Below are 27,420 nucleotides of genomic sequence, written 5' to 3'. Positions count from 1 at the left end.
CAGTTTGTCTCTCCTTCCTTCTTCACATTTTTTGTGTGCGTCTTCTTTTCATTCAGGTGGGTGTTCAAACAGCTGTACGACAAGGGTCTGGTTTACCAAGGTGTGAAAGTCATGCCTTTCTCCACTGCCTGCAACACACCCCTGTCCAACTTTGAGTCCCACCAGAACTACAAGGTTGGCCCAAATCACAACTCCCATGACACCTCAAGTGGTCTAATGCAGCACTAGTAACACAGGTTAGTGTGTGGACGTAAATATTGAATTGACTTAATCTCTGTTTCACTCTTGTCTCCAGGATGTTCAGGACCCATCTGTGATTGTCACCTTCCCATTGGTTGGAAATGAGGATGTGGCTTTGATTGCCTGGACGACCACGCCCTGGACACTGCCAAGCAACCTGGCCCTCTGTGTTAACCCGGAGTTCTTGTATGTCAAGGTCAAAGGTGAGAGACGAAGCTTGACACAAGTGCTGTGTCTCAGTTCCATACTACATACTAATTGTATACAGTATATACTACAAACTAATCTTTATAGTATACTGTTTTTGGATGATGCTTGCGCAGTTAAGGCCCGGACACACAGAGCCGACGGCCGAATGTCGGCAGAAAAGGCAGTTGGACTGATCAGTCTCCCCAAATTGGTCAAAAAAGTGCCTTGGAACACACCAAAGCGACGGGACGTAATGCATCTCAATAATTGGGCTGGGTACCGAACGTCGATACTTTTATGGCACCGAAATTTTTTTTTATCTTTCGGTGCCAAATTTCGGTTCCAAAAGCATCTGAGCGCGTAAACACAAGCTTATCTGTCCTCTCTGCATATTAACAGAGTGGAGCTCCGACCGACACACACACACACACGCGGACGGAGTAAACTCTCTGCAGTTTTGTTGAAGTCACGGCAATGCCGATAAAGTGTTTTCAAGTGTGTTTACAGTTTTTCAAAACTTCACACAGACAGTGTTTATGATATTAATGGCGAGGCGAAAGCGGTCGCAGTGCTGTTGACGTTACACTTCCTCTAGACAAGCAGGCACAACAGTGGTTTCTCTGCCCTGATGACTGACTGACAGGCTGAGCTTGTAAGGCAAGGCAACTTTATTAATGTTAGTCTGAGTGAGCAGTTTTACTAGAATTTTTTAATTTTGACAACTGTTTTGATTCACAATTAAGGTGGAAAATAAAAGCTTTGTGTTTAATGTATTTTTGTTGTTGTTGAAATGGATTTTAAAACATATGGTATCGAAAAAAGTATCGTTAGGAGCCGGCATCGAAACTGAGCTATTGAAATTGGCGCCCAAAAATGAAAACCAGCAGCTGGTTGGACGAACGCGTCACGTGGGTCGTTTCTCCGGAAATTCAAAGACCGACTGTCATGGCGGCTTGTTCAGAATACAATCTCATATTGTACTAAAATAGTTCACCGAAACGTGTTTCTGAAAACATTTTAAGCGAGAAATAGGCCATGCAGTTGCCGAATCTGTCTTCATTTCAGATCAACAAAGGTCAGTTTAATAGATTTTCGTCAGATTTTGAGAGACTCTAGTCACGCTCATTCCGCTCCCCGTTTCCGGGTTAGCACTCTACCAATCTGATGGGTCATTTGAGTCCGACTGCCGGCAGTGCCCGCCCCGCCGATTCTACATGTCAAATCGGCCAAAATGAAGGCCAACGGCACGGAACACATCGAAAAGACCTCGCCAGACTGTCCAACGTCCGATTATCGGCTCTATGCGTCCGGGCCTTTAGATGTCAATCCAACTGTGACTTCGTTTTTTTTGTTTCTGACGTGTTCCTGGAGCTGTTTCACCACCTGCTCCAGTAGCTCCTCTATTTCTTTGTGCATTTGATTGAGTGAGAAAAGTGTCCGTCAACGGCACCCTCAAAGATCGAGTTTTTTTTAATAGTATACATGTTAACTGTTTTGAAAATATTTATTTGGTCACTTTTCCACTGTGAACACACTACATACTCAAAACCTGCTTAGAACTGGTGTGTAGTATGAAATTGTGCCACGGCGTAGGATTTTGAAAATTAGGGTTTGGTCACTCGGGCCGACATAAAAAAAATTGATGATGTTGATGTGCTGATTGGGACTGAATGCTTCTCTGCGGAACTTGTTGGTCTGAAATAGGGCTGTGCAATATATCAATATTATATCGATATCGTGATACAAGACTAGATATCGTCTTAGATTGTGGATATTGCAATATCGTGACATGACATACAGTAAGTGTTGTCTTTTCCTGGTTTTAAAGGCTGCATTACAGTAAAGTGATGTACTTTTCTGAACTTACCAGACTGTTCCAGCTGTTCTATAATTTGCCTTTTCCCCACTTAGACATTATGTCAATATTACTGATGATAATTTATCTAAAATCTGAGTGTGAAGATATTTTGTTAGAGCACCAATTGTCAACCCTAGAATATCGCCGCAATATCGATATCCAGGTATTTGGTCAAGAATATCGTGATATCTGATTTTCTCCATATCGCCCAGCTCTAGTCTGAAATGTTTTTGTACAAATAGAATCTGCTCCCAGTGTGTTATCCTGTGGTCAGGATACTTTCTGATTGTTGTCAAGAAACAGCATTATTTTGTTGCTGTCGTCTGTACTTTCTTCAAGTCATTGTAAGAAAAAAAAAAAGAAGAAATATCTGCTCTCTTATCCTGCCTTCAAAGTTGTTTGTGTTGTGGATTACTTGAATTGCCAGAATTGGTAGTTTTGTTGAACGATGTTGCTTAAATGCTGTAGCCGAAGGCCAGAGTTTTCTGGCTGAAAATCTTGTTTCCCTAGTGGGTTGATTGTTCTGGACCACGGTCTCAGCTGATGGGTGTTTTCATTCAGAGAGAACAAACAAAAACTAATTAACAGAGAGGGAGTGCTGCTTTGGCAAATTTGCACCCAGAGGAAGGGATTTCTGTACCATAATGTGTTGGAGTTTCTAGCCTTTGGCTTAGCTGAGTCTTAGCTGATGAAATGAGACTTTCTTTTCCTTATATGACAAGAGACTCTCAGTGACTGGGACTTTGTTTTTATCTACATCTAACCAGATGCTTCACATTCATGAGCAGTAACTTGATGCCTACACATAACTGATGAGGGCACATTAAAAACATTATCTGTCCTCCAAGTGCTTAAAGACTCACCCACGTAAAATGGCCCTGTCAGATTTAAACAAAACACAATTAAATATAGTTGTGTAATAACTTTGTTAATGATTTCCATAGAACCGGTTGCACTTACAAGTGTTTTTGCAATTTGTATTGATGACGTCTTAATGGCACCATCTCAAATCGATCATTTGTAAAGGCACAAATATGATCCAAATTTAACCTGAAAACTGATATCTTTCTTCAAATTTAACAAAACAAATCAAATTTAAGATATTAGGTTTCTTTTAATTTTAAGAATGTTAAGGTGCCTTTTTATCAAGTATTTCTGCTTCAAGACTACACTGCTGTCAGACCAATAATATAAACTGTATACAATAAACACAATAATATATATACAATAGACATAATAGTATATATACATATAGACACACAGTTTATCAGGTACACCTAGCTAAAACTAATGCAGTCTAATACAACAGCACTGCATTAAATCCTACCCTCATAAAGTTATAATGTTCATATTGAATCAGTTTTAGAGAGGTGTTGATTCAACTTTATGGTCATTTTGAAAGCCATAGTTTGTAGTTGTTTTCAATTGTACTGTTATAGTGAGGGTATTTCTAATATTTTGACCACCACCATTCATTTGAAATCATTTTTTACAGGGATGTTGTATTCAGAGCTGCAATGATTGGAAGGGCAAAACAGACATTTGAAGATGTGACTTAAGCCAGTGGGAAATTATAATGGGCATTTAAACTATAATCTAGACAAAACAATTAATCCGTTTATCGATAATGGACATAATGTTTTGCAGCCGTAGTTGTATTAGACTACATCCGGTTTTAGCGAGGTGTGCCTAATAAAGTGCTTACTGAGTGTGTTATAGTTAGCTAAAATGATGTTTATTAGCTGATTGACAAATAATTGATGTATGACAATTTAGATATTCAATTAATTGCTTAAATCAGTTTTTCAGAAAACATTTGCAGGTTTCACGTCATCAAATATGAACACCTGCTTTTTTTTTTTTTTTAAGTTTCATATCAATGTAAATTGGATATCTTGACTTTTTGGCCTTATCAAATTTAGTAAAGATTTTTAAGATGTCTTTTCGGGCTCTGAAAAGTTGAGACTCAGATACACAGAGCACAACAATTTTTGTCCCATGTTAAGTCAATTAAAAACTAATCAACAAAGAAAATACTCATCAATTTTAACCCAATATGTATAATTCATTTATCAGCTAATTTCGTAAGAAATGACAGTGGCACAATACCAGGACCCTGAAACTGAAGCAGCTAAATAAAATTCCGCCATTATTGATTTTATAATTTTTTTTCAAAGTCATCTACATTTGTGTGTGATTTTAGACCTGAGAAATGTGGATGTGCCTGAAATCAGGTCGCTTGAAAAAGTGTCCTAAAAAAACAACAAAATACTCCAGAGAGGTGGCTAGTGCTTTTCTGTAACCCTTGTGCTTTAGTTTTTGGTTCCCTGTGAGAGAAACTGGTGGGTTTTTAAAAGGATGACCTAGATTCATACCAGTGTGTCATGGCCTCTTTGATCCTGCAGGGGGCACTGTTGAAGCACAGTCTGTCGTCCTAACTGCACCGCCTGTGCTCTGCTGCATGGGAGACTGCTTTGGAATACCAATGAATGTTTTTTTTTTTTTTTATATCAGTTCGGTCGTTCTTTTTTTATCTCCCATCCTCTCTCTTGCTCCATCTTCATTGGCTTTTTCCCCTCATTTTCTTATCGCTCTCTTTGGCTCCACATCCACCTGTTTTTGTCCTTCGTTGTTCTTATTTTCTGTCTCTTTTTGGGTCTGTCTCTTTCCCTCGCTGCCTTTGTTGCTGTTTGAGTTGAGGGCTGTCAGCAGCAGCAGGTCTGAGCTGTGCAATCATTTGTCACACCACTGAGGGGAAGAAACATATTTTATTGATGCTGCCCCCTTCTCTCTCTTTTTGTGTCTCACTGTCTCAGGCCGTTTGGTTTTTGCCCTCTTCACAACTGTTGTCCCTGTTCTCAACTTCTCTTATTTTTCCTAAAATCCCCATTTGGCCAGGTTTCCAGAAGCGTTCAGTTTTCTAAAATGTTATCCTACATTTTGGTGGCAACTTTTCAATAAGCCCCAGTGTTTCCCCTACCATTAATGTTACCGTTACCCCCGCCCCCCCTGAAAGAATGACAAAATTATATAATTATGCTATATATTCCACAAAAAAAAGAAAAAACGGATGCACGAGATAAAGCTGTTTTCACACATACAGGCAATTCGCTTCTCTTTCCTTACCTTAAAAGTTCACTTCATTTTACCTACAGGCTGGCTACATTGCATTGTATGCGGAGCGGACGTTCCAACACTACGCTTTCATTATAATCAATAAAACTGGCTACACCGGGCACGAGAGCAGCCGTAAGTGGTGTGTCTGCTCGGCGGAGATCCGCTCTACAAGTGCAAAAATAGGTCTAAATAGTCTTCTATTTATATTTTTTTATATCCTTTTACACAGAAATGGATCTTAAATTGTAATTATTTCTTTTAAATTAAACTACTGATATACAGGAAATTTCATTTTGAGAGTTTCTGGTTTTATTTCTTGTTTTCCTCACCTGTGTCCTCTGATAACAGCTGACAGTAGATTGACGTTTTCACAGCGCTGTGCCAACTCCAAAAACCGAAACAACAACAATAACAATCCCAGAGCAAAATCTCTCCGTCTTGCCTGTGACTCACACAATCCTACTCCACCCGTGTGTGCGTAGCTGGTGTAGCCAGTTAAAACATACATTCCGCGGCACATACGCTCCGGTAACTGTCCGCAAAGTAGCAGTTCAATGTAGCCAAAGTCGCGCAACCCTGCCCCTATTTTCAACTGTTAAAAACTGTTGCTAAATAGTTGTGTGATGTGTAAATCAATGTTGTTTTTATTTATTTTCAAAAATGATGTGCACTTAACCACAATTGTGCTAGTGGTCACACAGTTAAGTGTTTTGACACCCTCATCATGTGTTATATGTAAATCGATGTTGTTTTTATTCATTCAGCAACACCAGCACCCACAGCACCCCGATAGCCATTACTGTCCCCTGACAGTTTCTTTGGCCTCGCGTCTGTGGATGTACGGTCTATATCTTTATGTCTTTTGTTTGTAACCTACTTTCTCTCTTTTATGCTTTATGAAAAAAGGAATATTCAAATGACAAGGAATAAAAACAAACAATTAAGTAGTAGAATACAAGTAAGTTAATAAGTTACATATAGTATTGGATTGGTGCTTCCCTTCTAAAAATGACAATACACAAGCACAAACAAAATAACAATATTGAATCAATTATAATGCTTCAAATTGAAAAGCTTATTTCAGTCAATTTCTGAAATTTTTTGCTGATTTTAAAAATGACGCATTTCAGAAGTTTGCAGTTCAACTGGAATTTGTTGTAAAAAGCATTAAAAGTGAAGATTGTTATTTTTATGTAGGGTTGTGACGAGACACTCAATGGGACGAGATTTATACTATTTTAATGTCATGTCAGTGCTCTTTAATCTCATTGTTCTTACTGTTTGTGTCCTGAAATGGGATGTGTTGTTAAAAGAGTAGTAGGTAACAGTGATACAGGATTTAATATAAGGAGCCTTGGGATGAGTCTGGAAAATTCACCTTTTTTTTTTTTTGTTTATCTTTCTAGTTTAACACTCTAGCATATTTGGACTGAAGCATTTTGATTTTTAAGCCGCGGAGCTCTGTTTAAGTCTGAAAGCAAGCACTTATCCTGGACAAGTAAGTACACAAGACCCTATATAGAGTTGTCCAGGTGTCTCTGTTGCATGGCCTGCCTTTGGCTGTATGCTTGGCCAGCAAGTGGTATTTGAGACTTGGTGTACTCCAGTGGTAACTCAATAAAAATCAACAGTACATGCATATAGCATTAGCCTTGTCGAGAGAACCATCTGGAAGGGCTTTGAAACTGAACTTGCCATTTAAAAGACCCTTTTCTTTATCCATTTCTGCTCAAGGAGGCCCAAGGCCCAAATTACAAAACACATGTACGTTAATCGCACGTCAAAGAAATTCGTTATGCCGTTATTTTTGTCAGCACTACTTAAAGAAATGCAAACAAACCAGAGTGTTTTCCCTTACCCCAGAATAGATAGGTTCATGTCATTGTCATCGTCATTGTTAGCATGCCAACATCACATTTAGCGGATAGCACCAGTGTAGCGTGGCTTTAGACTGTAAGACTCTTATTGTGTTATTTGTTTTTTTACCCTCAAAAACATTCAGAGGAGTTGTCAGTAGATTTTTCAGCCCTTAGTAGTGTTGACAGTCTTTCTGTCGGGCTGCAACAACCTTTCAGCAATCTGAGGGTTGGGCAGTATCAACAACTGAACAGTCAGAGGATACTGTTTAGACAAATATGAGTGAGTAAATTTGATGAAGGTGAATTACAGATATTGAAACATGGACTTTATATGTGTTTATGTGTTTTTAGATTTCCCGGCAAGACACTGAAAGGGAAAAAATACAAGCCTCTTTTCCAGTACTTTGCCAAGGTTAGTAGTCTTTGTTCTTGTTCCTGGCTGTTTCACTGGCTTACGTATTGTTTGCCACAAAATGTAGACTGACCTATGTCTCACCTAAATTATCTGTCTGACTACAAATTGGCATCTCAGTTTACATTCTCTAAATCTGTCTCTTAATCTCTCTCTGTCTATCACTATCTGTGGCTCTATTTCTATTGCTTCCTCACACCACTAGCCCTCCTTTATCTAATTCTCCTCATCTTTGTTTCTCTTCAGTGTGGGGAGCAAGGAGCGTTCCAGGTGGTGATGGATAACTACGTCAAGGAGGAAGAGGGCACAGGAGTAGTCCACCAGGCACCTTACTTTGGAGCTGTGAGTGGTCTTTAACTGTTCTCCTGCTTTGTGCATATTTTAAATTTTTTTTTAACAAGAGATTAATCTTTTGGTTTATAAAATGTCAGAAAAAAAAATCGCAATTTATTTTGTGACCAAAGACATCCTAAGATAAAAGCACAGACTAGCAAAAGGTTAGCAATTATTACTTGATAAATTATCCTTTTAATAGTATATAATCAGTCAATCGACTAATTGTTTCACTACTGTAGTTTACCAAAAGTACACAACTGTATAATAGCAAGATATAAATACTGCTAACTGAAGTCGAGGATTAGCAACTACTTACAAGTGTCTTTATATTTATATATTTATAATATTGTGATACATTTCCAGGTCAATCAGATACTAATGAATAATGGATGTACTTTGGCAGTTTATCGGAGTCTTAGGCATAAGCCTGGTGGTCAAGACTCTCAATCAAGACCCATACCGACCTAGACTTATAAGACAAGATTAACAGGGATGTAAGATATAAATCACTATGCCAATTCAAAATTGCACATATATACGGTGTACTGTGGTGGCTGAATGTACTGTGTGCAGTCGTTGCCGTTGATCCTGCTCCCTTCTGTCACTGTCACGAGGCTCCACCTGTCTCTTGTCAGGGTAACTACGCCCAGCCTCCCCCTTTTTAATTATAATGTACTTCTCTTCCTCGAGTGATTTGGAATGAAGTTGAGAAATGCGCTTTTGAAACGTTGCTTCTAGTATGCTTGTTATCCAGCCTTGCAGATGCTCATATGGAGCACACTCTGGAGGAAAACGAGGTCAGCTTTTGTCAGGTGTAACTCTGTGGATGGATGGTTCGCTGCCATGTTAAAAAAAAAAAGTGCATCCAGACCTGTTTAGTCGTCCATGTCCTCTACCGATATACAATTCCATTATGTTCTATTTCTCTATTTCCTTATGTTTTCTGAATTAGCAGAGTTTTTTGTTGTTGTTAAAGTGGTCGATTTGCTTGCTTTCTCCAGTTGCACTGCGTTGAGTGCCTTTAGCCAACACAAGTGTAGGACTAAACTTCACCCGAAACAAGATTTGTTCTTGACCCTAATAAATGATTAATAATAATAAAAATTAATAATATTATTTATTATTTATACATTTGGTGTTTCACCACTTGAGCTCAAGGCCAACGCATTTCATCAAGACTAATCGGGACCCAATGGTCTTAAGCTCTATGACCCTGTCTGGGGAAAATGTTTAATTAAGAGTTATGTCTTTCCATACCCTCCATCTTGATTCCTTATCATTTTGTGGACTCATTTCACATTGATGTGTATGCTTATTGAAAAATGTTAGGAAATATTTGTATTGCATGCTACAGTATCAACATATTCCTACAGTGCCATCAGGTGTATTGGATCGTTGCTAATAGGTTAAATGCCCTTGTCAAGGGCAGATGGATACCCCGGTGGCTGTAGCCAGCTGCAGATACACACTCAGTCTTTCTCTCTTTCTTAGCTTCCTCTTCTGCACTCTGAGCCTATTTCACTGCAGCTCACGCCCTATGGGGCTGTAAAATAAACCTTTCACATAAACATCCCACATACATTTGCATTTAAATGTTTGTGTTTTTTATTTGGTAACAGTTTTGTTATTTAGTGATCACATTTACATTGATATGAACACAAATGCATTTCCTCTGAAGATATAGTGAGAAGAAATGCGTTGCCAAAATACATTTTTCAAATTTTATGTTGTTATGACTGGATGTGAAATGACCCTGTGAACCATCCATCTTGGATCTTGACAGGGTGTTTGAATACAAAATACATTTACAGCTGCTGGACAGTACTCCAATCTTTCATGCATAGCTGTCACATGCCAGTAGTGCTTCTTTCAACACTGCAAGAAGTATCCAGCCCAACAATGAATTTAATATGGAGTCATAACCTATCTTTAAACAAGGGAAACTGGCTGCCGAAGGGGTTAGACAATTACTTATTTTGATCGACAGCTTGAAATAAATGGTCACTGTCTCAAGATAATGTAGCTCAATTACTTACAAACTCAGTATATAGTAAATGGCTACTGTACATGACTTTGTTATAATTAGGGCTGCAACTAACAGTTACTTTCATTATTAATTAACCAGACAATTATTTTCTCAATTGATTAATTGTTAGATCTGTAAAATGCCAGAAAATGGTCAAAAATGTCCATCATTTCAAGACCAAGCTGAGATTTTTAACTGCTTGTTTTGTCCAACAAACAGTCCCAACCCCAAAGGTATTAAGTTTATTATGATCGATGACCATTTCTTTTTTACAAATACCTTCACTCACTAAACCTTTTAAACTGTATTATTCCCTCTGTAGGATGATCACAGGGTGTGCACCGAATACAAGATCATCCAGAGGGACCAGGCTCCTATCTGCCCTGTGGACGCCTCGGGCTGCTTCACTTCAGAGGTCACTGACTTTGCGGGACAGTACGTCAAAGTGAGTGACACATTAGACATTTACATGTAGATTAGGTTAGCAGACATTTTGGGTTTCCACCCGTGGTAAGAGCCGCTGATACACGATATAAAAAGCCTCAACGATGTTGATAGCTGGTTTAATTCAGCATTTCATTTACCGCTTTCTGAGCACTCAATCTCCTGTTCCTCTCCATTTCCTCTGTTTATATCTCTGGATAATACATCTTTCTATAATGATTGAACAGTTGCACTGAAACGTGCCCTTTAATTTTGGTCATAGGTTTAATGCTTTTTGTAATGTAGCTGAGTTGAGAATATGATGAGAATTATTTCTTTAGGTGCATGACTTTGACATTGTCAATTGACGTTGATGTGGCGAGAGTTAAGGGAATCAGCGTCGGAGCAGTTTCACAAAGTTGTGTAGGAAAACCTGCTGCCAAAGCACATTTTCACTGTTTACCACTGTACTGGGTGCCCTCCCTGGCACACCCAACTGTATTACCATCCTTAGTGGATAGTGAGTGAAAAATAGCAGTCAAACATGATCAGATCACTATTTCACATCCTAGCTCAAATGCCAGGGAGTGGACTTGACCCGCTTGGTCAGTAACAGTACAGCGTTAGCTAATAAAGAGCATGCAGCCACAGTTCTCTGAAAGTCTGTCATAATCCACTTTTGAAATATGTTAAAACCAAGCGTGAGTTTCATGGCTGTCTGAGACATTCTTCATTGCCGCATAAAAACTCGGAGGTGATCTGAGGGAGCGTCAGTCGCGAAGTGGGCTACACACAAAGAGAAGCCGAGAGAGCAGCTGTTCCTCTGTAAACTAAAAAACAAATCCAGTATTTTACACAACATGAGAGCTGCATCTTACACCCAGAAGAGCCTGCAGGTTAGCGGCTCCAGCGGCAGAGTAAGGGTTCAGAGCCCGTCACCTTCCCGGTGCCGTGGATCCTCCTATGACAGCCGTGGGCGCTCCGGTTATCGTAGCACTGCTGTTGAGTTGGGCACAGAGATCCACCAGCAACATGCCAACGAGAAAGAGGAGATGCAGGAACTCAACGTCAAGTTTGCAGGATACATCGAGAAGGTCCAGGCATTAGAGCAGAGAAATGCCGCTCTTCAAGCTGAGCTAGCTGCACTGCAGGGCCGCTACAAGGGAGGCCCCACAGGCATCGGAGAAGAATATGAGCTCAAGTTTAAAGAGGTGCGGGAGCTGATTGAGGCCCTGACTAATGAGAAGGGAGTAGCTGATATTGAACGAGGCTACATTGAAGAAGAGGTTGAAGTTTGGAGACTAAAGCTGGAGGAGGAGCTAGCACTCAAAGAAGAGGCGGAGATGATCCTGAGTGAGTTTCGCCAGGATGTTGACAGTGCCACTCTGCAGAAGGCTGAGCTGGAGAAGCGTATAGAGCAACTAGTGGCCGAGATAGAGTTCCTTAAGAAGCTGCATGATGAAGAGGTGGCTGAACTGATGAAGCAGATCGAGGACTCAAAGATTACCGCGGAGCTGGATGGCGATCGGCCTGACCTGGCTGCTTATCTGCGCAACATGCGTGCAGAGATAGAATCTGTCGCTGCCCGCAACGTCCAGGAAGCTGAGAAGTGGTACAAGAGCAAGTTTGACACCCTCAAGGAGCACGCTGGCAAACACGAAGAGCAAATGAAAACCATGAAAGACGAGATCACGACCTTCCACAACCAAGTGACGGAGCTGCAGAACCAGATTGACGGGATGAGGGCTCGCAATGCAGCCCTGGAGCAGCAGCTGGAGGACATGGAGATGTCCCACATGGATAAGGTGGGGAGCCTTGAGGGTGTCATTGCTCAGTTGGAGGCCCAGCTCTGCGAAACCAAATTAGAGATGACCAAGTATCTCCAAGACTACCAGGAACTGCTGCACATTAAGCTCAAGCTGGATGCGGAGATCGCCACCTACAGGAAGCTGTTGGAAGGAGAGGAGAATAGGCTTGGAATTGCCAAAGATGTCTAAATATCCAGGATGAGAGGAGGGTCCAAAGCAGCCACAGAGAAGACCAGCAGAGCATTGTGGAGAATTCTTCCCTATCTTACCCGATTCTTCCCCTTTACCCTTCTTACTCTGAGGGGCTGGGTATTGTTTGGAATGTTTCGATACCAGTGCCTGTTTGACACCTGAGTTTCAGTACAGATGCTAAAATGAACCTGACTTTGAGAAATATGTTTTATCTACAAAACTTTTTTTTCAATTAACAAACTGGGACAATGATATAAAATTAAAAATGTTGTCTAGACACGGTATATAAGTATAATATTCTAAAATTGTAATAAACGGAGGGGAAAACGCATGCCTACATTAGTGAAATGCTGGCTTGAAGGCATTCATTCCCTCCAAAATTTGGATTCTAATAAGGAAGTGTCAAATAAAATAAGTAAACAAGATTACGAATCTGACCAAACGTTTGATGCCAGCTTTCTGTACTCGACAGTAAGGGGCACTCTGTGTTACATAAGTATTGAGGTTTGATACTCAGCCCTTCTTAACCTATTGCTAGTTAGCTTCTTTTCCTTGACTCCTTTTCCTACAACACCCTTGCAGAATTCACCTTCCCTTTTTTGCCAAATCAACTCCACTACATCTTTCACCATTTCTCTCACTTTCCTTTGCTACATCTGCTCACTTTTTGCGGCCACTGCTTCTCTTGATAGAACTTTAGGATCCCATTACACCCCTTTACAAAAAAACACCTTTGTCCTGCAGTGATGTGTCACATCTCAACCTAAACACAGCAGAACCGATATCGTCAGTGTTTTGCTTGGTCTTTACAGTACCCCCTGATTATTCCAAATGTTTCGACGAGACACAACCATTGACCATTTATTCTAATGTTGACCAACTGTTACTTAATAAAGATTGAAGTGAGTGCATACAAAATAATGCATTGATGATTTTCTTTACACTTGTGATTTGCCTGTTGTACTCTTTAATGACGTGTCTTTACTTACTGGTCTACTTTGCCTCTTCTCCGTCTGCTCTCTATCCATGTCTCTCTTTACCTTCTCCTACCCTTATTATAACCTACAAAACAATAAATGTACTGAAAAGCAGTTTTTTTCTGAGTCAGGCCCAGTAGATAATAATAATTTTAGTATTTTGCTTTACCCTGTATATAATAATGTGCCACTAAGGCATACAATTGCTGTGTGAATCCAGCCTTCGGTTGCTAGGCAGGCTGGGTCTTGTGGTTTAGCTGGGGTGGTTCAAATTAAGAAACTGACTGTTTGGATCTGGAAACATTGCTGTGTAATTATGCTATGCACTCACAAATATGTGTGAGTAATCAAGTAATTATATTGAATAACCCTTGTTTATACTAAATTGGCCAGCTGGTGAAATTTTCTCATTTGGTTGCGGGCGAAGTTCCAATGAATCTCCACATCACAGGTGTTCTTTCATGTTTTAATGAGCCTTGGTCTGGGCATAACAAAATGTACTCCTGGCTGAGGAACTTTTAAAACCTCTCTCTCTAAAAAGAGGTCACGACCAACAGTCTGCCAAACACCTTGCTGAAAAGTCATATTTATGAGCTTCCTGTGAATTGCACTGTGCGTAATAAGGCACAGGGCTGATTGCATATTAGATTGTTTGCCGTAAACAAGGAGCCAGATGCCAAAGTGGACAATTTCTCCCTACCTTTCTGGTGGTATTTATCATACCTGAATGAGGGAAGCATAAAGCCATGGTGCATTCGAGGATCCAGTGCTTACCTACCTGAAGGAGAAAATAAAATTAAAAATCAAAAATGTTTACCTAGTAATAAAGAATTTTCTTTTCTTTTTGTAAGCTCTAGCCATAGCTGTGGAAACAAACTGCCAGTACTGCAGTAGTCTTACAGTGGTATGGTTTTACTATGTACCTCTCTTAAATACAATCAATAGAGTAAAAATACTGAAAATTGCTTAGTAAACATCTTTTTATAAGTTGCTCTTGTACAATGGAACCACTGGTCTGTACTGAATATAATAATATATATATATATATATATATATATATATATATATATATATATAATGCTATAATGTAAATATACATGCGCTATATACTGTGTGTGTGTGTGTGTGTGTGTATATATATATATATATATAATATAGTCTAATACTAGTAGTTTAGCTGTATTTGTGCTACTGCACATTATGAATAAACATGATTTTCTTGATTTGAAGGGTTTTATAAAACCATATATAAAGGACAAATGTTTAACAATTTTATATAGTGTTTTTAAATTAAGCACTGTTAAAATTCTGTTCATTTCTGAGATGCAGAAAATGGTGGTCATCCATTTATTTTTTTTCACTGCAGTTGTAAATACTGTTGACATTTGTATGGCAGAATGTATATGATATCAATATTATGTGAAAAAGATGATAAAAAGAAGATTTGACATGTTTAAACAACTTAACATCTTGTTTTTGCTGACTGACGTCCCTTGCGTTAACTTCTCACCTTGCAGCAATGATGTACATGTGTACTCAAGGGTGTTTCAGTACACTATGACATCACAGCTGGGTGTAGTAGCAGGTGCAACACTGCACACTTCAGACCACACCCAACCGCATGGGAACTTTAACCACAGAGAACCGTAAAACGCCACTTTTCAGCCTGGTTTTTACGTTACTCTTTAAAGCTGCATTTTGTAAATCATGTGTTTTGTTATGTTTTTTTGTTTTTGTTTTTTTTAATAGGATGCCGACAAGAATATCATCAAGTGGCTGAAGGAGAAAGGTCGCCTTGTCAATGCCAGCAGTTTCAAACATAGTTACCCCTTCTGCTGGAGGTGAGACAAACCTCGTTATCGTATCACTGCCACAAGAAAGTTTTAAAACCCAAAAGAAAAGCCCTGAACTGTCCAGGAGTTTGTGTAAAAGCTGAAACAACAAAGCACAGTCGATCGGTCTTCCTCGTCTCTTTTCTTTCTCTCTTTCTCTGTGAAGATCTCAAAACGATCTGACGGAAAACAGTAGTTGTGAAATATAAAGTCTACTTGTGCTACATTGGAGGGTTAAAGAACACAATAGGACGCCAAACAAATGGGCCGTTTCGTTGTCACTCCCCCTGTGGCATATCGCCGGGTTGCTGTTTCCCTGCCTGAACACAGCCTTAAAGTTGCTCCTTACAACTCCCTTAAAGGGGTGATAGAATGATTATATAGGGTATTTCACACTGTTCCTTAAGGTCTCCTAATAGGGTATGTAACATTGATTGGGCTGAATATTGCCCGGTTGCTATTTTATGGGCCCTTATGCATCCCTGTGTTTTGGCCCTATTTGGAACGAGAGCTTTTCTTCCAAATATGGTATGCTCATGAATATTTAGATGAGCTGCGCGCTGATTGGTTGAGGGAGCTATGCTTTAGACTAAACTTGAAAAGAATATTCCTTCAACCACAAACTGGTGGTGGAGATGAAAATGTTGAACTCTGTTAGGCAGCAAAGTGTCAAACAAGCTAACATAATTATATTAGTAAAAAGTGAGATTGAGATTTCACATTCATTTTTACTTTCTGACCGCATGTACATTAAGAACAACATATTTCATTTTAATTTGACTTGGATCATATTTTCAGCTGTTTTTCTGCGGTTGAGAAAGAACAGGTTTTTCTCAAGATGGAGTCCACAGTCATTCTGGTAGCTCTGTCAGGTTGACTGAGACTGATGGAAATGTCGTTGGTTTTGCAGATATTTGGACACATTTAAATTTTGATCTGATGATGGCGCGCTAGATGAAAGGAAAGGGGGTCATCAAGATCATTAGAAATTAGTCTCTCTGCACCATGAATGACCAATAGTTCAGATATTTCAGTCTTAGGTAAAAAGCAAAGTGGTGGACTGCCTGGCCGAGCGACATTCCTGGAGCCATGCTGCTAGCGCGGCTAAAAGACACTGCCACTGAACCAGCCCAGTTTCTATTCAACGGTCAATACAGCATATCAGCAGGACAAATGTATAACAAAATACACAATATGCATAAGTAAATAGCAATCGTTAACGTCCAACTTTAAAACAAAGGGCTTGCTTCATGAATTGTCATGATGATTTGTCTTAGAAATGCAATTTACATCAATTCTTTCTAATATTATTTTTTCTTAACTTTCTTTGAAATCAGTATGTTTTATCTAATGTGTTTTATGTACCATTAGGTCTGACACGCCCCTGATCTACAAAGCCGTTCCCAGTTGGTTTGTTCGAGTGGAGCACATGGTTGATAAACTACTGGACAACAACAGCAAATGCTACTGGTAAGCTGTTTTTTGAGACGGGTGATAACTAGCTTGGTGCTAAGTGACAGTGAATCGGCAGCTATGAGTGTCAAGTGGTCTAAGATATTTCAAGACAAGACGAACAGCATTCGCAGTCCCAAAACAATCACAGCTGCGATTCTGCACGAACACGTCAAGTTGTTTGTCTCTGTAGGACAGCTTTGTATTACTGGGCATAGCCATTTTAAAGTTGAAGATATTGGATTTAAAATGCAAGTCGTTGTAAGGATTTTCCTTTATTTGTTGCCATTAAATGGGGATAAAATCCTCATTAAAGCATTTCATTATGATGCACACTGACCTGATGTTTTATAGAAAACATTAGCATGAGGCTAATTGTAAAGGCAGAACGTGGAGCAAAAGAAAGCGTCAGCATGATGGCTTTGCTAAGTGGTATTACCCTGGTGCTCCCAGTGCTCCTTTCTGAGCCACAGTAGCTGCCTCTGGTAATGGGACTGTCAAACTGAGATGAATGAGTAGCCACTAGGAAGGTAAAGACGCATACACAGAGACACGTGTACACAGACCAGCACAAACACACACACTATTTTAAAGGCTATATTCGTTATCTGTGGGATATAAGTGATTCATTTAATACAGGACGACCATCTCCATATGTATATTAAAGTAATTTACAGTATGTTTTATTGTGTTTTCTCAGTAGATTTGGGTAATGCTATTGATTAATCAGCCTTTTTTTAAATGTTTCTACTAATCAGTAAGCAAAAAATGCCCATCACAGGTTCTCAGAGTCCAAGGTGACCTCTTTTGTCTGATTTAAGCTCCAAAACCCAAATATATTACATTTTTCTTATATAGAAAACTAAGAAAACCAGCAAATATTCACATGTGAGAAGCTTGATCCAGTGAATATGTAAATTTTACTTAAAAAATGACATATTTAATCGACTAATCGTTACAACGGCATTAATTAATTAATTATACTTTTTGATGATACGTTTAGCTGTTATACTTGAAATATTACTTCAGAAAATTACACAAAGTATTTACACACATATTTCCTCCCTGTGTCTGTTTGGCTGCACAGTGAGGGTGATGCTCTTATGCAGCTTTCTAATTAAGCTTATTCTCTAACATTAATCCTTCAGAAAGTGAAGAACTCGTTACCATGTTCTCATAGTGATTTGTTCATTTTATTTTTTTTTCCTCAAATGGTGCGCTGGGTAGACTCAGGCTAATTTTGAGCAAGTTCAGACTGATTTCTCCAGATGTCTGTCTGTCTGAATAAATTAAGGACCAAATTAATGAGCGCTCGCAGGGGGAGCTGGTCTCTTTTGAGGCCCAAGGTGCAGGAAGCTCGGTCACAGTGGCGCCTAATTTCAGAACGTAGTTACTTGACCATAAGTGAGAAAAGATTTTGGTGTTTAGTGACTGGTCCTACGATGACTCAGGACTTTTCTTTTCCTTGTCTTTTTGTCTGTCTCTTTGATTCAAACCCAACTGTTTGCTGAACCACTTTGAAATTCATAGTCAACAATGGGTCCTTGTTTTCAGACGGTGGTACACAAAAGTAGGCTTCTCATTTCTAGCAGGCAACTGTCAATTCTGTCAGCTGAAATGACAACTGTCGCTAGCAGATTTGAGTAAGGTAGTTACACCCAATTTAAACCAACCCTTTTGTTCTTGTACTTTTGGTTTTAGAGAGAGTTGAAAAAAGAAACTACCAACCAAACTCTTCATGTACGAGTGTCCCTCTCACTACAGGCCTGTGCACACTGCTTCAACATGTGGATGAATCCAAAGCCTGACAGACCTACCGTGCCTAGTTACAGTTACTAAGCCTTGATTGGACAGTCACTGTTCAGGAGAAGGGGTTTATCGAACAGTCAATTGCCCTATTAGTTGCATGTTGTCCTTCATCAGTTTTTCTTTTTCTTCCCTCTGTTTTGCTAATTTTCCTGTCCTCCTTACCTTTTTTTGAATCATGCACACGCTCAATGTCCACAACCTCTGTTCCTCTGTCTCCCTCTTGTATCCATCCCTAGTGTCTGACTTATAAAAGAACCTCGTAGATTGTAAATGGCTCTTCTGTGTGTGTCGAGCACAAGACAGCACACTTTAAATTCTACATTTAGCATGAAGCAAGAGTGGGAGGGCGAGGGATGGAGGAGTGTTCAAGGGGGGCTGGTGAGCAGCAGCAGCAGAAGAAAAAAATCATTAAATTGATATATTAGGGGCCTAAATAGAAATGCCTTCTACAAATGGGAATTGATGAACTCGTTGCTTAGTGCGTGGATCCTGGCGACAATTTATACCCCCCCTGCTCTGTTCTCCTGAGTAACACTGCCTGGCACAGCAAGAGAGGGCGGCAGAAAAAATGAGAGGAAAAGGAAAAGATTGTGAGATAGGGGATTAAAGCTAGATATCGGTCGAAGCAAAATGGGAAAATGGGAGAGCAGAAATGGGGTGCAGAGGAGGGAGATGCCTTGAAGGAAATGTTAACCTTTGCAGTTGAGCTTCATAAAAAGAGCAGCACAATTTCAGTTTTAGGGCTAAAACGAGGAGGAAGAGGAAAATAAGCCACCTCAATAGGAATAAGGAATATTAATGTACATCATAATAATGCCTGCTCTTGTTGTGAGGAAATGTATTGCACATTAAATTAGCAGGGCATCTGCAGGTCTTACAAAGCACTTCATTTTAGGAAAAAGGCCTTAGAAGGTATTCATTAAATCTTAAATTTGATTAACAAAAGTCTGAAATATTTTCTTTTGTTTGCCTGTAACGTAAGTTACAAAATGGGTTTGTGTCAGATTCCAGGCTGTTGGGAAACATTAGGGATTGTGGGACTGTTCAGTCTTTTTGTCACTACTGCCAGCTATAGTATCTAGGAAGCTCATTCATTTGGCATGAACCTAAATGAATAAATCACTTTTAATTGGTTAATAGATCTATCTATGCCCATTTTATTTATGTTGCTTATCCGAGTCCAGGTTGCGTTAAGTTAATGTTAGGGCTGGGCAATATATCGATATTATATCAATATTGTGATATGAGACTAGATATCTTCTTAGATTTTGGATATCATAATATTGTAATATGACATAAGTGTTGTCTTTTCCTGGTTTTAAAGGCTGCATTACAGTAAAGTGATTTACTTTTCTGAACTTACCAGACTGTTCCAGCTGTTCTATTATTTGCCTTTTCCCCACTTAGACTATGTCCACATCACTGATGATTATTTATCTAAAATCTAAGTGTTAAGATATTTTGTTAATGCACCAGTTGTCAACCCTAGAATATCGCCACAATATCGATATCGAGGTATTTGGTCAAGGATATCGTGATATCTGATTTTCTCCCTATCGCCCAGTCCTAGTTAATGTATTATATCATTAGGAATTATTAGTATACTGCTGGTAAGTACAGAAAAAAATAGATATGATAATAAATAATGCAAGGCCATATTGTTCCTACTAACAGTGAAACGGCTATTAAATTGCATTCTATGTGGTGTTAAAAAGGTTTTAGAAAGTCTTCAATTTAACTTGGTGAACCCCACAGAAACCCTGATTAAAGGGTTGTAAATGGCTGTTAAAGGAGGTTTAAAAATGGCAATATTATTGTCATTTCAAGTAGACTTCTATCCTACATGCAGACTTGAATCTCTTTGTGGTTGAAAGGATGTTCTATATTTTAAAAGAATAACTGATACCAGAACACACACCATAATGTCTGTCTCTGCAGGGTTCCAGAGTTTGTGCGTGAGAAGCGTTTTGGGAACTGGCTGAGAGACGCACGAGACTGGGCGATTTCCAGGAACCGTTACTGGGGAACGCCGATCCCTCTCTGGGTCAGCGACGACTTTGAGGAGGTCAGAAAAACACACACATAAGCACTTGTTGTGCTCTAAGTGATGTCACGCGTTTTTTAGGCTACAACATTTTTTGTCACATACAGCAAACATCTCCTCACTATCCACGAGCTGCCGGTCCCCTGAACACACTGTAAAAAAACAGCAACAAAAAAACACGGTCTCTGTAGACAGCCCAGGCTCCACAAACGGCAACAAAAACAAACTGCGGCAACCTGCACCGCAAAACATAACCGTGTTCCAGCCAATAACCGACAAGAAGGATTTTGGGGGGTGGGGGTTGAGGGTTTAGTGCACAGAAGGGAGGGGGCGAGCTAGCCTCCGTTTTGTTTGACAATACTTCGAACGTCAACAAGAAGTGACGTCACCCAACATCGCTTAGAGCACCTTTTAATAGAGTACTTAATGATTCTAATGTGTCTTTGTACTCTGCGGAGGCGACACAATTTGTCTGTGTCATGACCAAATACCAAGACAGTTCCTCTTTTCTTAGGGTTGGCAGCACTCACAAATCAGTCTTGGCTTAATTGAAAAGTTGAACCCTCCATAACTCTCACTTTTATTTACCATAGAAATTAGTTGGGTGAAAAATGTCTTATGTCTCTCCAAAGGAATATTGGTTTGCTGCAGGGGTTCAGAAATCCAACTCTTCTCATAAATTGGCAGAGTGAAATTCTTTCACACTGACCTCCTTTCGGCACTCTTTTTGTTTATTTGGAGGCTTGTGTAGGAGAGCCTTTCTGGCATGGCAGAGTGAGGTGACCGTGGTGTCAAACCAGAGAGTGCAGCGTGACTCCGTACTGCAGTCAGAGTCAGCTCCCCTCAGGCACCATTGCCAACTCAACACATGAATGATTCATTAATGTAAACAGCAAATAAACATGAACCCAAATGTGTTTGGTTGCTCTTCGTGCCGGTTAAGGCGACTTCAAAGGACCTTAAGACAAACAGCGATCGGGGGGAGGAAAGGAAGGAAGACACGAAAAATAGTGGGAGGAGGAAAGGGGACAGAATAAATTAGTCGGTGAAGAGAGAGAAGTGAGAGATGAAAAGAGGGCGAGGAAAATAAATGGAAGAGGAAAAAGAAGCAGATAGTGGAGAAGCCAGCCGAACTGTATGAAGGTTTGTCTGGTTATGGATGTTCATTGCCACACCCGGCCGACTGTGTGAAGTAGACTGAACTGAATAGAGATGTCAGAATTGGGTTGTTTGAGCGTTTGAAAAATGAAGTGTTGGTCCCCTGTCTGAAAGAGGGACAGCCAGCGACCTGCTTGCTGGAAATAGCATTGTGACTGTTTCCAAAATACTCATGCTCCCTTGTGCCCCTTTCACACACCCCTCAGCAGCAAATCACACACCCAAAACTAAAGCTGTAAACGAGGGTGTCAGTCTGTGTGTGGCAGTATGTTTTCTATCTCTTCAGTATGTTTGTTTTTGCGCTTTCACTCTCTGTACCTGTCTTTTTCTGGATAAGTTTCTTTTACTCTGTCTTCTTGTGTATCTGATGGTGGTGTATCAGGCTGTATCTGGGCCATGTTACCTGGTGCTGCTGTGGTAAAACTAGAGCAGAGCCTACAGGTTGACTCTCTGAGGAGACCAGATAACACACTTTACCATACTTTCTAAGGTAAAGTTACTCAGAAAGTGTGTTGAAGTAGTCCTACTTTTATGACGAATAACTTTAAATTAGGGTACAATTGGCTTCAATTCCTGTGGGTTTAAAGTAATAGTTTGACATTTTTGGAAATATGCTTTTTGCAGAGAGTTAGATGAAAAGATAAATACCACTGTTACATGTACAGTAAATATGAAACTACCACCAGCAGCCTGTTAGCTTAGGTTAACACAAAAACTGGAAACGGGAAACAGCTAGCCTGGCTCTGTCCAAATGTAACAAAATCTGCCTGCCATCACCTCTAAAGCTCACTGATAAACATGTTGTATCTCATTTGTTTAATCTGCACATTTTGTCATATATTTTTATATATATATATATATATATATATATATATATATATATATAAACTGCCCACAAAATCCTGAGCTACAAACAACATTAAAACTGTAACTCCGAGGTAATTATGGTTACCCAGTGATGTCCAGTAATCCCCAGTGAGAGCAACAGCGGATGCACGTTGTAAAGTTGTCGCTTTTGCAGTTCTTTCCTTTTCATAACAACTCGTGTATTCTTCTTGTGATGGTGCGTCTTGAAGGAATCTCATACCTGACGTCATTTGTTTCTCAGACCGACGTTCTCCACAACACTAATCGGCCTGCAGTCTGTAGCTATCCACTGCATTTGTTAGCTTCTCTTGCCTTTGTTTATCTATACTTCTCCCACACGCTGCATCTAACGTAGTCTGCCGACGTGCCACTGTTTGTTTCGTTTAAAGATTTGCTGGTATCAACTGTGTGTATTGCATTTAGGTGATATTTCAGACTTTAAGTACTCCGGTGATGAGAAAATTCAACTTTGCAGTGGTTACAAATAACTTTGGTTCTGTCGCCGTCTGGAAGAACTAAAATGAAAATGGCCGTGTAAAAGTTCCGTACCCTTCTCCATGTTTGTTGGTTTGTTTATCCACCAATTCTTTTCCAGTTCCTGTAAGCGCGGCAGCAGTCAACAACAGACTTTTACAAAATAAAAGCCTATGAGCAACAGACTTTTACAATAATAAAAACTGCGTTAATGCGTGATAAAATAATTGTCGGCGTTAATTAATTAATGAGTTAACGCGATAATAATGTGTTAACTTGCCCAGCCCTATTTATTTTATGATATAAAAATGTTGGTGGTTCTTTTTTCAACTAATTGATTATTGACTTAGGATTTCAGCAAAAATCATAAGTTTTTGTCTTCAGGAAACTTGCAAATGTGAATGCTGTTTTGAGACAATGCTCAGTCAAGCTGTACTGTGTGTGTGTGTGTGTGTGTGTGTGTGTGTGTGTGTGTGTGTGTGTGTGTGTGTGTGTGTGTGTGTGTGTGTGTGTGTGTGTGTGTGTGTGTGTGTGTGTGTGTGTGTGTGTGTGTGTGTGTGTGTGTGTGTGTGTGTGTGTGTGTGTGTGTGTGTGTACTTGTTCATCAGGTTGTGTGTGTAGGGTCCATGGCTGAACTGGAAGAACTGACCGGAGTCAAAGTAACTGATCTGCATCGGGAGAGGTGAGTCACTCCTCAAACACCGAGATAATCAGCCAGCCAGCACCTGAGCATGTTCTCAGTGGTGTGTGTCTGCTGTGGTAGTGTGATAACCCTCAGATTCACAGGCTGTATGTGTGTACATCGGTGGACATGAGATGACAACTTTATGACATGGTCTCTCTGCTTGTTTGTGTGTGTCTGTGTATGACTTTGTCCATGAAAAATCTGCCCTCTGCCACTCTAATGTCCTGGCTGCCTGAACCAGACGTGTGCTGTGGAACAGATCACTTTACTCTTCTGCTCTTCATCCGCTATTTACCGTTGATCACCTCACTGGGGTTGGCAATCTTTAATAGATGTGGGAGGAAGAGGTCACCTTTGTCCTGCTTCTGTTTTTGGGCTATTTTTATAGGGTGCCTGTACATGTCTGGAAGACTTGGAAAATTGATGAAAACGATTCATGCAATCTTTAAGATTAAAAAGCAACTCATGTAATTAAAGAATAACTGATTAGCTATGTAGCAGTTTATCATATGTTAAAAACCAAGTTTGAAAAGTGTGCAGTGGTTTGAACTTTACTAAATGCAAACTATGTATGGATCTTTAACAACTAAATGGACAGACTAGAACATCCCATTATAAGGTGTGAAGTGGCCAGCTCCCAGAGATAATGGCCCTGCCCGCATTGCAAACATTTAATCAAAATCTTAATAACACACCACTAAAAAGACATAATAAACTACTCAAAATGTAATGCAGTGCATTTCTTTTTGGAATATTCCTGCTTAACGCTCCCCCTTTCCTCAATAGGCCTAGTAGCAGAGTACTTAGGAGCAGCAGAGCACTGCAGCGTAGCAGCTTTAGTGGCCAACAGCAGGTTACTAAAGGTGTAATCTGCCCTTCATTGGCCTAATATTTCTAGAAATGTGTAGCAGGTTGTTGCTGGAGGGGAAAAGGGTAAATTTGTGCTAATCAACTTTCTGATATAATATATGATGTTAATGTTTTGTTGTTTTTTTATTAATACAACTAAGGGAACTTTCCATACACATGCATTTAATGTAGATTTAGTGGGCACCTCACAGGTTAATACTTTTTAGATACTACAGCCAGGTTCATCAGTAACTTTACTGTAAAAACAATGATTTTGTTCTTGGACTGAATCTGAGTGAGTAGCTGTATGGAGTAAATTAATCCATATCCTTGTGTCTGAAGCTTATGACCCAAAGCAATAACCCTAGTTTATTCTAGTGGGTGTCAGCACCACTGTTCTTTTCTTAAACCTCGTTCCCAGGGGTGAAGGATTATAAAATCGTTGTTTTGGACTACAGCCAAAAAGCCTATAGACCCATGAAGCAAACAAAATGTTTAAAAAGTTCCCCATGGCAATACTAAAAACGAAAATAAAACCGGACTGGTCAAATTGTTATTACTGCTATTTTTCTAAACAATTGTACCTCCTTTCTCTTTCTTTCCCTCTTTCTGTTCAAACTTTCTCTGCCCAGCATTGACAGTCTGACCATCCCGTCACGGTGTGGTAAGGGCGTGTTGCGGAGGATCAAAGAGGTGTTTGACTGCTGGTTTGAGAGCGGCAGCATGCCTTACGCCCAGGCCCACTACCCCTTTGAAAACAGGAAGGAGTTTGAGGACACTTTCCCAGCAGAATTCATCGCCGAAGGCATTGACCAGACGAGGGGATGGTAAGTTACGGATGAATGGATAGATAGAAAGAGGTTGACAGAGGAGGAATGGTGACATAGAGACCTTCCCTGCTGAGTTCATTGAGGGAATTGACAAGATCAGAACATGAATGGATGGACACAGAGACACAATCAGCCAGATGAGTGTGTTCTAAAAAGTTACTTAAATCAGTTTTATGCCTCCACAGCCAACCGTGGCTGGGTTGAAGATGTGTGTAAAGCATCCATGTTTTGCCAAAAAATACACTTAATACTGTTTTATTAAATTGCCTCAAAGTCTTCACTACATATATTTTATGAGTCTGGATCGACATGGATTTAAACTGCAACAACTTGGCGGAGACTTACACCGCGGTACTTCTAGTTTAAATTAAATGGACAATGATTAAATAATGGCAAATGGCTGATTAAAAATGAATCGATCAAATTAATTTGTTAGTTCGTAGGATTGAGGAAGATATCAAAGGTGGACCTTGTGTGCTATCTTTTTGTATCCTACTGTAGGTTCTACACCCTGTTGGTGCTCTCCACAGCGCTGTTTGGCAAACCACCTTTCAAGAATGTCATTGTAAACGGATTGGTTCTTGCTAGGTGAGTACAGACTTATTAACCAACCCGTCTTTCATATATTTCTTTAATTTGCAAATAAAATATATTTTTGTTAATGATTAAGGCTGGTCTGTGTTTTTCTTTTTGTCAACAAATGCTGTGAAATGATTACAACCAACAATGTGTCTCTCCATACTTTCCAATTTTTCAATCAGACTTTGACTTCACAGGTAATACTCGTAGCAGAATCCATTTTTTTTTTTTTATCTTTAATGAGATTTGTTGACGGTAAGAAAAACACAGTCAGTCAGTCAATTTCATACTAATTTCTGAGCCATTTTCTGCATTTTCTTTGCCTCCACTAATCCACGGTTTGCCCTCCTGTTTGCTACAATTTTTATATTCCTTTTCTCCTCCCTTCACCTGCCTATAATCTCCTATTTTTTCTGCAGTTACTTATGATCAGTGTGGTATGTGGGCTGTAACATTTAGCCCTTGGAGCTGCTCTACAATAGGGCTACTTGTCCTCAGCCCCGGGGTCTCAATGCAGCACTGTGCTCACAGGCCTGCTGACCTGGAAGGACTTGACTAATTTGAACACCAAGTGCATGGTTTCCAACATACACTTATGTGCATGCATGCGTGTGTATGTGCATTAATGTCTTTGCTTGTCTCGTTCCTGCAGCGATGGACAAAAGATGAGCAAGCGCAAGAAGAACTACCCGGATCCAGGACTGATAGTGCAGCACTATGGAGCTGATGCCCTCAGGTCAGCTGTGCTTGAATGTGAATAAGAGTGTGTGTGTTTCTGAAGCATGAATGCCTGTGTGCCGGTGGCAGGGTTCTGTGTGTTAATCTACCTTATGTAATTAGCATGCATGGTTTAAAAAAAAAGGTTTGAATCGCTATTCACACTTAGCTAGGCTTTGTCCTACAAACAGTATAGACACACGCATCTGTACATACACATTCATACACACATTGTTTCTCCTCATACATTTGCTTCTTTGCCCTGAGCAGTGAGAATGCCATGGCCATATGGCCTAATGAATAAAGCACTATTTAGTTTTCGCCATATGCTCCCATATATACTGAAGAAGAGAGAGCTCCAGAGATAAAGAGAGAAAGGCGACAGTCTGTTTCTCTTTAAGGCTTCTATTTCCGTTTTTTTCTCTTTTGTACCTTAACACTTTAGTCACAGTATAGCTGTTATGGTACAGTGAGCTCTGTAAGTATTTTGATATACATTTGCTTGAAACTGAACCAGTATAGACTGAGATTTTTTTTTGTTGAAGTTTTTTCAATGACTCTTCATGTTGGCTCATTTTGAGATGCCCAAAAGTATTTAACCAACTTATTGTTCTGTCTATTCTGCCTTTTATTTCAGTGTATCTGTAATAGTTGCTTCTATTAAAATTGCGCAGGGCCTATTGCATG

The 27,420-nt window shown here is 39.8% G+C and overlaps 2 protein-coding genes across 2 annotated transcripts in view; both read left to right on the top strand.

The window, feature by feature from the left end:
* iars1 (isoleucyl-tRNA synthetase 1) overlaps positions 1-27,420 on the top strand; it is a 54,674-nt gene that overhangs the window by 4,386 nt on the left and 22,868 nt on the right. Inside the window, exons 6-18 of the mRNA XM_039796485.1 lie at positions 57-174; positions 296-443; positions 6,887-6,902; positions 7,615-7,675; positions 7,922-8,017; positions 10,360-10,482; positions 15,187-15,278; positions 16,641-16,739; positions 20,469-20,595; positions 23,682-23,755; positions 25,240-25,434; positions 25,939-26,025; positions 26,669-26,752. Of these exons, the coding sequence (XP_039652419.1) occupies positions 57-174; positions 296-443; positions 6,887-6,902; positions 7,615-7,675; positions 7,922-8,017; positions 10,360-10,482; positions 15,187-15,278; positions 16,641-16,739; positions 20,469-20,595; positions 23,682-23,755; positions 25,240-25,434; positions 25,939-26,025; positions 26,669-26,752 (1,320 nt within the window). The remainder of the gene's footprint in view (positions 1-56; positions 175-295; positions 444-6,886; positions 6,903-7,614; positions 7,676-7,921; positions 8,018-10,359; positions 10,483-15,186; positions 15,279-16,640; positions 16,740-20,468; positions 20,596-23,681; positions 23,756-25,239; positions 25,435-25,938; positions 26,026-26,668; positions 26,753-27,420) is intronic.
* Positions 11,225-13,373, top strand: LOC120557482 (desmin-like). The gene has a single exon (XM_039797846.1). The coding sequence runs from the start codon at positions 11,321-11,323 to the stop codon at positions 12,455-12,457; it is 1,137 nt and encodes a 378-aa protein (XP_039653780.1). The 5' UTR covers positions 11,225-11,320; the 3' UTR covers positions 12,458-13,373.

This window comes from Perca fluviatilis, chromosome 4, assembly GCF_010015445.1.
Source record: "Perca fluviatilis chromosome 4, GENO_Pfluv_1.0, whole genome shotgun sequence".
Taxonomy (NCBI): domain Eukaryota; kingdom Metazoa; phylum Chordata; class Actinopteri; order Perciformes; family Percidae; genus Perca; species Perca fluviatilis.
The sequence above is the reverse complement of the archived record's forward strand: the minus strand, read 5'-3'. Positions and strand labels throughout refer to the sequence as shown.

Bases quoted from the DNA above. Each gene is read 5' to 3' on its own strand.
- LOC120557482 (XM_039797846.1), top strand. From the start codon at position 11,321: ATGAGAGCTGCATCTTACACCCAGAAGAGCCTGCAGGTTAGCGGCTCC.